At 37.7% G+C, this 12,239-nt stretch overlaps 1 protein-coding gene across 1 annotated transcript in view; it reads right to left on the bottom strand.

Moving 5' to 3' along the window:
• The window catches only part of PUDP (pseudouridine 5'-phosphatase), a 76,156-nt gene extending 64,117 nt beyond the window's left edge, over nt 1-12,039 (bottom strand). The window contains exon 1 of the mRNA XM_053457392.1: nt 11,887-12,039. Coding sequence (XP_053313367.1) covers nt 11,887-11,956 — 70 coding nt within the window. The 5' untranslated portion in view covers nt 11,957-12,039. The remainder of the gene's footprint in view (nt 1-11,886) is intronic.
• Nucleotides 12,040-12,239: the final 200 nt, after the last annotated feature.

Consider the following 12,239-nt stretch of genomic DNA (forward strand, 5'->3'; position numbering starts at 1 on the left):
GAATCCCCATTTTAAGTATTAAAAGGCCATTTTTATAGTTATATCAAGGTAGTTACATCAAGCTTGTATCAAGGGGATCTGGACACTTTTATGGATAGTGTTGCTTAATTAAACCTAATTTTTCAATCACTTTGATCTTGTTTGGCCGTCCAGAGATTTGCTCTGATCTGCTTAGACAACCAATGCTTTTCAATTAAAGATAGCATTTACCAAGAGGAAATTCTGAATCGCATTTGCTAGGCATGTCCACAATTTTGAGCAGTTAGCGCTTCTTACTTGACTATGTGCAATGAGAGTTAAATGGCTTGTGTGAATGGTTTAACCATCCATTCTTTTTTAATTAGTCTGGATTAGTAAAGTTACTTGAATTGGGCTCAATGTGTTTTAAAAACAAATTGGACTTTTTGTTGACCAGATATCGAGCGCACCCACTCCCTCTTACAGAAAAGACCTAAAACAAAGTAATTTTAAACGTAATAATGATAGCATTTATAGACACTTCCACTATTACGGCATATATGTGGACATTAGGGTGGCTGATGACCCTTGAAGCGGATAGCCAAACCTGCTCATGTATTAGTAGCCATGTTAAATATTAACAATAGGTAGAGGTAGTTTATAGTAAATATTAACAGTAGACTGAACTGGTCTCAGATTCACCAGTTGTTATTGAACATTGTGTTCAATATCTTAATGCGTTATGTTAAATATATGCCCTGCACCATTTTTGACATTTTTATGTGAAGTAAACCAGCATTCAACATATACACGTGGATATAGTTACCTAAATTGGGGGAGATAGAGAAGCACTATAGAGGTAATAGGGGTGCCCTCCCTGGGACCTCTGCTTGCTAGAGCTAATGATCTCCAAGCTCGCTAACAAGAACTACATGGATAACACATACATATTTTATTTCATATTGTGAACAGCATGAAGAGCATGTTTTATAGATATAATACTGAATTTCACTTCTTTTTTCTACCCACTGACTCGGTCCATATGCTGTTAAGGATATATCTATAGATGTGGAATTGTTAAAGTACGAACGCTAGAAATATATACGATCCGACAAGTTGGTCTGCTACAAAGAGCATTAGATTGTGTTTTCTTCTCTCCTATACATATTTGATGGAGTTTCCTTGCCTCAAGATATTAAACAGCTCTGCGTGATTGCCACCAAAGATGAAGAAATATAAGAATGATATTGATTAGTTCAGGGGATTGTGGAACACCTATTTCTTGTTCTAGTGGATTAATTTCATGGTGGGAAGTGACACTTGGGATTTTGCAGCACCGTAGTATTTTTTTTTCTGTTTGTGAAGCAATGTTAGCGCTTTTTCTAATGGCAATAATAACAAAGACACATTGTAAAATCTGCAAGGTAGATATTACTGTTATAACATTATTAGTCATATAATAAAGTATTTCTGAAATGGAATATTCTAAAATAAAAAAAAGTCTTCTTAATGTGTCTACAAAGCAGGTATCTGGTCATCAGGAAGTCTAGAAGACCAAGAACCAAGAAAGCATTTAATGACTTAAGCTTAGGAAACATGATGCGTGAGATCCCTCTGTTGAGAGAAAGCTCTTCAGTTTCTGTGTTATTGTATGATCTTTATAAACTAAAACCCTTACTAGGAAAGATGTTTCTAATGCTCCATATAGTTATAAAAGCATTTCATTGAGTAGAAAGTTTGGATTATTAATAGTTTTAGCTTATTAATAAATGCCTGTTCATTTAAGAGTTTGGTTCCACCAAAAAGTGAAACCACAAATTAAATAATAATAAAAATGGCATTAGATAAGGAATGAATAAAATGATGTATCCTTTTACGCTTCCTTTTGATTGAAACTGTCATGTTTAATCAAACACACTGCCATTTTCAATGTAATAATTTGGCAATCGCACCACAGACTTGACAAAAACCAATGTTACACACAAAATATTTGTTCTGTTACTTGCAGACAAATTATGTGCTACATTTTGTGTTTATCTTACTTATATAGGAAACTATATATCAAAGTCAATCAGCGTAAACAAAACTAGGTGAGTGGTATATTGTTCCAAACATATCCTATGGGCTCTTCTTGGGGCTTCAAGTCGGTTCTTTTAGTCCCTTGGGCTATACATTTCTCCTAATTAGATCTCCAGTCTGCAGCTTTCAAATGAATTGGAAATTCAAACACCAAATTGGAGATTTATCATAACATTACATTAACAAGCTGTCTTGCAGCTGAAACTATTTCCACCTGAATGCCTATTATCATGTTGAATTCATTTTACACGATTAAACATTATGGAATAAAGAGTCACTACATAAAAAGAAATGTATACCTTTATCATTCAAATTTCTACAGCCAACTAAACATGCATTTCATTTTAGGGGTGATGCTTTTAAAACCCCCAATGTATTATAATTATAATAAAATATACAATTTAAAACATACAAAGCTTCTGTCTGCTTTCCATAGTAAAAATTTAACACTTTAGCATTTGACAACGTATTCCAATGGAAAAAGAAAAGTAGACTGGGAAACGCTATCAAAGTATATATATTCTTCCATACAATAAGGCGATAAGGCCAGTTCATTCCATTTTAATATCTTATTTTTTCCGCCCCTTCATCGTGGAAATTCCTTTATTGAACATATTTGCATATACACTGTTAGCAAAATAACAATAATGAAACTAATTAAAAATGACCGTATGCTAGTCTTAATTTCAAACCATGGCCTGATGTACTACTGGGTCAAATAGATCAAAGATAATTGATTCTTAGGAATTTATTCACAAAAGGAGAGCTAGCAGGAAAGCTGAAACATTTCACCGGAGTAATGCGAAGGGACAACCGTGGTACGCTTCTCCTACAGGAAGGGCTGGTTTTAATGCTTAGAGCTTGGTTAAAAAATTAACCCAAAAAACCAAAACCATTTCTCCAGGTTAAAAAATGTAACTGGTGGGGGAAAAAAAACATGTGAAACATGTTTCTATGGTTGTGTTTTTGCTGACATTTACGCGCAGCATTGCATGCGGCATAACTCGTAATATATTTTCTGTGATTTATGTAGATATTATTGTGACTTTTAGGTCTGCTGAGCACTGCACTACCCTTATACCCAACCTAATTCTGAGTTCTTACAAAAAGGGGAGATCGTAGGAGGTAAGCAGCTGAACAGTCAGTCCCAAATGGTTGAGATAAATAAAGGTGCTTATAAATATGTATATTAGGGTCATAAAACAGTGGGAACAGATGTCAACCTCTGCCTGTGATGCTGGTTTTGTTGTTGTTTTTGCTATTAAACCATTCAGGGGTTGTCGGATATATTTTCATTAGCAAAGAAAAATAATTGATTCTATTGACAGTCTTTTCCTAATGAGAATGTAGATATTATTTGCCAGATGGCTAAAAGATGCATCTTCACTCTTTTTAAATTCCATTTATAATTCCAACTTTTTAATAACTTGTCTATAATAACAGTGCACAACTGTTAAGATCGATTATGAAAAGCTACACATTTTTAAATCTGGTCTTTATCTGAAATATTTAAATTAAACAGAACATGTTTATATATTTAATTTCTTCTTCAATTACTAGGCCAACAACCTATCAGTGCCTGCCTTTATGTCACATGACAATTAAGCAAAATTATGAATAAGGTAAAATTTTAAAGAATAATCCAGGAATTACTTGGACATGCAGCAGTACTATGAAGGATGTTTCTAACGGTAAATAGAACAAAACTACGTTTACAGTATGAACATATTTTAGGAACCTGGAAAGATGCGCTTGTCTTTCTCAGATGCCAATCCTGTGAAATCCCTATTGACCAATGTCTCTCTGTTTACTGGGTTGTCCCACAAAGGACGGTGCTATAAAAGTAACTAGTGCTGGTTGCAGGAAAACATTTTGTGTAATGAGTAACCACTGCAAGTTCATCTATCAGTGAAAGAGAGCTAAAACAGTTATTACAGAGCCTTTTACTCCCAAGGATAACTCTCCTTATATTGTTAAAAGATATACATTGTGAGAGTCTGTCCAGATCAATCAATTAATCGTTTTTGGTTAGGTGTATTCACAATGTACCCTTTAAGGGTTAATCAGAGCATAGTGGAAAGCAGGCTCTTCCTACTCTTGTGGTCTCTGCAGGTCTAAGTGTTGAGATGTATTTTCATATCCTACTCAGCATTTCTCAGGCTTCTATCAACAATGAAGATAAGGGAGAGTGTGATTATTTTCAATGAGTGAGCAGTGGTGTATCTGCTCAGTGATCATGTATGAGGAACTTTGAATGTACCCCTAGCATGTCTTTAAATACACTAAAAACCACACAGCTATAACTGGTGTGCACAATTATAATAATTACATAATAAAGACTATGTGGAATTCTAGTCTGGAGAACAGCTGAGCATAAATTCCATGGTTGAAGCAGATAGACCATGGTAATTTCTCACAGCAATGGCAGTGTAGAAACTATCCAAAAGGTAATTACCAATTACCTTGGTATATCATTACGTCCTTTATTTTTAACTATAGGCTTGAGAATTTTCAAAGATCTAGTGAACCCTACCCTCACAATATTACACATCTACATTATATGCAGTGAATACAGCCATGTAGGAAGACCAGTGAAGTGACATTCAAGAAATCTGATCTAGTCAACTGTGTATGATGCATGGCCATCTTAACCGTGCTTGCACAAGAACATTGCTTAGGTTGGCCCTTAATAGTACACAACAAAGGTGGCATCTTAATTTTCTTACAAACATATGTCTTTTAGTGGACAAATCCTCAAAATGTACTATTAATAATAATCGAGAAGGAAACCAGAACATCTAAGCAAATGGTAAAAAAAAAAAAGACCATCTAATATAAATAAGATATACCATTTAAGTTATACTGTGTAAGTCAAAATTATACATTTGTAAACCAATATGATTTTTCATTGTAATTTTCTAAAGGAAGAAAATACCCCGTTCATAACAGAGCAGCATTTTCATACAACATTACAACTTGTAAACATAGGAGATTAAACTCAATCCTTTGTTATTCGATGGGTTAAATATATATTTCATCACAGATAACAAATAGCCATAGCGCTAAAGCCTATCTAATCCATTGGGTGATATAAACTGAGAAAAGACTTCTACCATATAAAAACATTTCCTTTATAGTACTATAGCTTTTCATAAGGTTATGTTATAACATCCAAGACAACGAACCACAGATTGATCAGATTCAGAGGGATCTGAAAATGCAGAGAAGAAAGGAAGATATTCTTGTTTCCTTGGGGGGAGCAGTTTTGCTGTAAACAGTCACTTAGCAGAACAACAAATACAGGGCAGACAAATATTGTAAAGGAACAGCAAAACAAAATAACAAATAACAAGGTCACTTAGGTGTCTCTGAGACAAATGGGAACTGAAGAAGAAAATAAAACATTACAAGAAGGGGTAACACAAAAACACTTTCAAATAAATAGAGCCCATTGAACATACACACAGATGTATAAAATTTGTACAAGAACAGTCACTTCCTTAAGGTTTTTTTTCTTACGTGTTTGTTTTTTCTGAGTCACTGGAGGAACTAATGGTTTGCAAAGGATACAATACAATAATTGAGCCGGAGTCTATGGTCCAATATGTCAAGCCTTCAAACCCCTTTGAGTGCTGGGTGAGAACACATCTTTCCCAGAGAGGCAGGATCAAATTTCATACTTTTTGGTCTAGTTCTATTTAGGTAACACGCTTCTAAGTAGCTTGCCTATATAATTGTGCATCATATCACATAAAGCTACAAATATATATATATATATATATATATATATATATATATATATATATATATATATAACCTCCTCATCAATTGCATGTCAAACCTGATGCGCATCACAAAATGTTGGGGTTCACCCTACAAGTTGTGTTAGGAGGTTATATTAAGGAGCTAAAAAAAACTATATGTCAGGTTCTCATGAATCTAAGCCAATGATATTGTAACAAACAGCTTAAGCATGCCTGGTGATAAATGATTACAAAATGAATTAGTAGCAAAGGTTATTATCAGCAGCAACATCAGAGGACTCTGTATCAAGAAGACTTTGGGGGGCCCTGAAAAGACCTGGCATTCCTGGGAACTTGGCCAGAGACTATGGAAGAAGCAACGCTTCTCCAGGTCGGTTGGTCGTCACTGAAAGACTCCTGTGTAGAGAGGGCTAACCCCAACCAGTATCGAGTAGGAGAGAAACAGAGCCGGCCTTAAGTGTTCTGGCGCCCTGTGTGGACTACTCCTCTGGTGCCCCCATCCCCAAAAAAATAAAGGAAACAAATCACCCCCTCTGCCCCTTCTCACTATCTACCCCCCCTGCCCCTTTTCACTATCTACCCCCTCTCCCTATCCTTACTTACCTTGTTGCCGGAGTCCTGCGGTAGGAGCGGGAGGCGTCTCTCTTCCCGCTCTGCCGCCGTGTGTGCTTCACAGCTGAGCAGCGGAATAATTCCGGCGCTCAGCATGAAACGTCGGCACCGCGACGGAGTCACGGAGAGCGAGGGATGCCGAGCAGTTGAACTTCACAAGCGGCCGCTTGGCGCTCCCAGGGCCGGCCCTACCATGGAGCAGAGTGGGGCAATTGCTCCAGGCGACACTTTTGAAGGGGCGGCACTTTGCCGCCCCAAGCCCTCTTTTTTTTTTTTTTTTTTAAAGCGGAAGAGAGAGAGGGCGCCGAGTGGTTTTCGCTTACCAAGTTGTCAGTACCCGCTCGGCGCCCCTCTCCTCTGCGAGCCCTCTAGCTCGGTCTCGGTGCCGGCTTGTAATGCTGAGCACCGGAAGATGACGTCATTTTCGGCGCTCAGCATTACAAGCCGGCACTGAGACCGAGCAGGGAGACTCGCCTCAGGACTGCTGAAAGGTAAGTACAAAGGGGGGGGTAGATAATAGGGAGAGGAAGGGTAGATAATGGGGGGCGGCATTTTAAACTTCGCCCCAGGCGGCATTATGTCTTGGGCCGGCCCTGGGCGCCCCTGCCCGGGACTTAAATTAAAACACCGGGGTTTTTTTGTTTTAACTTTATTTAACATCCTCCGTGTTAAATAAAGTTAAAAAAAAACTTTATTTAACATGGAGGATGTTAAATGAAGTTAAAAAAAAAAACCCCGATGTTTTAATTTATGTCCCGGGCAGGCGCCCCTATTGCCATGGTGCCCTGTACGGCCGCACAGGTCGCACACCCCTAAGGCCGGCCCTGAAGGGAAACTGGGCACTGAGTGGGCATGGCTAAGTGCTGCCTGCCTTGGCCTGAGAATAGAAGGAGTGACCAGAAACCTGGGGAAGCAGTGCTTCACTTGGAGATGCTTGGTCAAAGGATCTACCCTATCCAAGAGCCTGTTGTTACTAATACATAAAAATAAAATAATAATAATAATAATTGTTACCTGCTACATTCCTTTATGACATCTATAGCCACACAAAAGCCTGTTGATGATGAAGGAAGTAAATATACCATAAGTAAATTGATGGAAGAGGGCTTGAAATGTCAGTTGAAAATGACAATAATACTGCAAGGATTGGAGATAGGATTTGGGAACAGGAATCATACTGCGAGTCCACAGGTACTTTGGGCAAATAATTTCTGTCAGTGTATATTGAATACATATGAAATAATTATTTCAGCTAGGGAATAGGGAGCCTACTAGGATCACTAAACTAGATGAGATAGATTACATAGCAAAAACAAATCATTTGGACTTTACACTCCACTTGAAAAAGCAAACAGAAGAGAGATTTTTTTCAACATTATAATGTCAGACATTTAATTCTGCTTAGGCAAATATTCCGGCAGTTATGATATTGCACAACAATGGGAAAGGAACGTTGTCCTGCCAGACTTTATAGTTTGCTAAATACTGTGTTAATGCAAAATTTTAATATGCCTAAATATGTTATATATTAAGTCATAGAAAAATAATTTGATAAATGAACAAACAGAAGAAAAGAAAAAAAGCTGATTTAAAAAAATGATCTTTGTGGAAAGAATATACTTCTGTGACTTTTAATTGTCAGTTTTGATAAATGCACTGGATTCTGGCAGAAAACAGAATGGAAGTTTTAGCAAAAGGTTAAATGTGAGAAAGCCTACGGCTTTTTTTCATGTGTGGCTCAGTGATTTTGAAGGAATAGATTGCTATTTTCCACACCTTACATAGGGAAGGCAACCAGCAAACAATTCCAGTGCAGCCATGATAAAATCCTGGCATTGTTTTTATACAGAAGATATAAATTTCAGTCCAGGTTTCTCATAGTGCCTGTTCAACTACCTCTGGCATGTGATAACACCAGAGGTAGCTAGGTAGCTAAGTATTGGGATGTGGCATCTTATGCTGGAGTCTTGCGCTGTGTGAGTACACGAGTATGGTCACTATGGAGGTTGTGCCACCTAGGCATGGTGTTCCATAGTATATATGGGCGAGTTACAGGGGATATCTCTGATCTCCTCAACTGGATCTTGGAGCATTGGTGCACCGAGGGGGCTTGATTACTTAATACAGCAATCTGTCCCCTCTGTTATGCAGCAGGGGGCCCCTAGAACTGCCACCATTGTCCAAATGTTCACCCTCAATACAGGTTCAGGCATGGAGTAAATGCTTTGTAAAGTTTGAGCTGTATGTGGAGAAGCAAATAAAATATACACATGGCCCATCATTTTCACATGTCTATGTCCACGTATCATTTGCCTAACAGCCCCCTTATCAGTCACCTTCCCTGTGACTTTGGATAGGCTGCTGGTGATATCTGGAGTTCTACATTGACTCCACGTACCCCATGGGAAGTCGTTGAATCGAGAAGGAACCTTACTGATCTACAGTATCATGTTCACAGGCAACCGATGCATTCTCCTGTAGACTGAACCCAGCCGCAATTGTCCATGCCACTGACTAGCATACTGGAAAACGGAAATGGGAAGAGCTATGCACCAAGCTAAAAGGACTTTAATTTTTATTGAAATACTGAAGCTCTTTTCTTTTTTATTAAGTAGTACAATGGCACAATATCCTTAACAAAGACACAGTTTATGAGATATCATGACTTGCATCACTTTAAAGCACATTTTTCAACCTAAATTGAACAGAGAAAAAAATATGATTACGTATTAATATCTTCCAGCTACAGTTGCAAGTACTGTGCAATACATAAACTATTTTAAGAAGGCATAAATGATAGCATTTCAGCAACTGCATGAATCTGCCAGCACAATTTTCAAGATACTTCTTGCTCTGTACATGCTGTTGCCAATTCTTTCAATCACAGATATTACTTCAGAATCCCTAAACAATATCGTGGAGCATCTGCTTCGCTCCTTCCTCATAAATAGACTTTTATTGTATTATTGTTGCCAGTGATGATTCAGGCTTGGATAGATGGAAAAGCAATATCTATTTTGTTTTAGACAACTGCAGAAAACAACTGACATGTTAAACAGTATTGTCTTTTCACCTGCAGGATGCACGCGGTACAGAACAGACAGCACTCTCCGATCTCTCCCTTGCGTCTGAAATAATCTGTAACATAGCCATTGGCAGTAAATTTTTTACTCTAAATATTGTAGGACTATAACCTTCATCACCCTTAGCCATCATGTGAAAAGTCTACACATTAGGAACAGTTTCTGGATTGACTGTCAATCCTCTTTGGTCCAGGCACTCTATAGACAGCTGCCGGACTCTCCTAGAATAAAACCGGCCCTAACTATACTTTATATTAAAATACAACATAACACACATTGATAGAGAGGTTATGGAATCCATACCATTATTCTCGTTCCATTAATACAGTTCATAGATGAGTTGTGATCTCAAATTTCCATGTGGTCCCTATTATAAATACCCCCTTTAACCTCCTGACATGTCTCCTGACACGAGATACTTAACGACAGTCATCTTCAGCACTGGCTCTGCAAGTGTTAAGGATGGGGTATAATGAGACCCCCTGTGTATATGTACAGCCAATCAGTGACACAAGACTGCAGCTTCTCCCTAAAGTAAGTATTTTTCTCTTTAGTAAATGCATATTAAAGTAATTCAAAGTATTTTAAAATGCATTTTGGTTAAGACTCTTTACTGGGGCAATGGAAAGCCCCTTTAAGGCTATTATGTTATCCTCATAGATGCCTTGGTTGCTCTCCTATGTGGATCTGAGACTAAACATGGAAAGCTGGGTTTCTTGAGCACTAGACTAGAAAAATAAATAGTCCTTCAGGACTAGATTTATGAACCATTTTTTTTAGGCAAGGGAAATCATAATTGGACAAAGACATAGCAAAAGTTTAATCCATAAGTGTAAAAATGCAGTAAAAAAAAAACTTTGTTACCAAAAAGGTAAAAATTATTTTACACTTAAAAATACACATAAAAAATGACAGGGTCTAAAGTTTCAGATGCTGCAGAACCTCTTGTGCTTGACAACATAGGAATATTACATTAAGGAGCACGGGTAGATATTAAGAGGAAAAAATAAAATTAGCCCAAGGTAGTATAATAATTATAAAACTTCACACTGGATAATCTTGACGATGTTACGAAAAATTCTATTAATTTTCATATTAAATTACAAACAGCCTAAAAATATTTATCCAGTTAGGCATTTCAAATAAATTATACATTTATTTATTTTTTACACAAAACAGCCAACAGCTATAACACAAGCTCAAAAGGACAAGAGGCACCATGGCATCACAGCATCTACAGAGTAATGTGGGCGGAGCATTTAGTGATGTCATGAAGTTCCCACATATCGTAGATGGGGTGATTCGTGACATCACATGTGCACTGATGTCCCACTACTTGACATAAATACGTATTTGCCAACAGTCTCAGCTTAGTTGTCTCAGAAAAAGGATTGCCATATCTATTTGTATATTTAATTGCGGAGTATAATTTTTGACCTTTAATGATTAAATTAAATCTAGATACATTGCTCTTTCACTACCATCTTTCCTTTCCAGAACCTGTATTTTCTCGACATTTAAAAAAAAAAACAAGATTAATGAAAAAAGGGAACAATAAATTAGCTTCTACTCTGAAGCAGGCTGCGTTTATCAAAAGCCTGGAAGGTTTAATAAATAAACCATTTAGGTGACTGATCCTGAATATTTTATCATCATTTTGGTTTAAGTTTTAACCTTTAGTGGGACCTCTGCTGTCATGAAGATCTACAAACCATGGAGAACCAAAGCAATACTGATTCCTAAGACATAATGCCTGACAGGTTGAGGGAACTTGGTAATGCTGATTACCCAGTACAACAGACAATACGGTAATGGGGGGAGGTGTACATAAGAGTGTGTGAGCGAGCGTGTGCATTGCTTTCTGACTCTGTAACCATTGTAAATGTGCAAAGGGCATTAGGAATCATATCTCAGGATAAAGAAATGCTCATACAGCAAATATTCAAGCCTCACAGTGATAAGCTAATATTTGCATTAATGGTATGTGAATAAAACCCACTCTGTTCATATTTTGCAGAAAAAATTAATAGTATTCAGCACGTACTGAAGACATCAGAAGCATATCAATGAAATCCAGCTAGGACAACTTCTGGTTCTCTGCCGGCTGTGGAATACAACTGCCATTGCACTCAACCAGCCAACAAGTGGCTGAGCGTGATGGTAGTTGCAGTCCAGCTATTGGCCGGCAGTGAAGCATAATGCGTGGTTGGAATCCGAAGCAGTGTTAATGCAAGAAGTTGTCTATACGTGAATGATAATGTGTCAGCTGTGAATGCTGGCTTTGTAGCCGTTTCACTCACTGCAGAGAAATGATCTTTTAAGCAGTGCAAACCATGAATGATATGTACTGCAGCGCTTGACATGACAGAGGAAGAATGCATTGTACACACCGAGCAGGAGGCCGTCCATGTCAAAGAGGACGTGGGTGACGGGTTGCGGAGTGCTTGTCGGCTGCGCCATGGATTTTTTAATTTGGATTCGCACGTGTCTGAAGCCGTTAGTTGAAGTTCAGGATATAGATGAATAGCTAGGAAGGAGGAAATTAGAGCAGTGAGAAGACACACCTCATGGACAACCATAATCTAACCATGGGAGCCACACCAAAATGTGCAAAGCTGAAGCGCTGGATACTGGTTACTGTGTTAAATAATAACATGTCATTTACTCATTCAATTATATTACATTTATTTATATAGGGCAGATTTTAAATGACATAAAACACGCTAACACATACTGATACAGA

Source organism: Spea bombifrons, chromosome 2, assembly GCF_027358695.1.
Source record: "Spea bombifrons isolate aSpeBom1 chromosome 2, aSpeBom1.2.pri, whole genome shotgun sequence".
Classification (NCBI taxonomy): Eukaryota; Metazoa; Chordata; class Amphibia; order Anura; family Pelobatidae; genus Spea; species Spea bombifrons.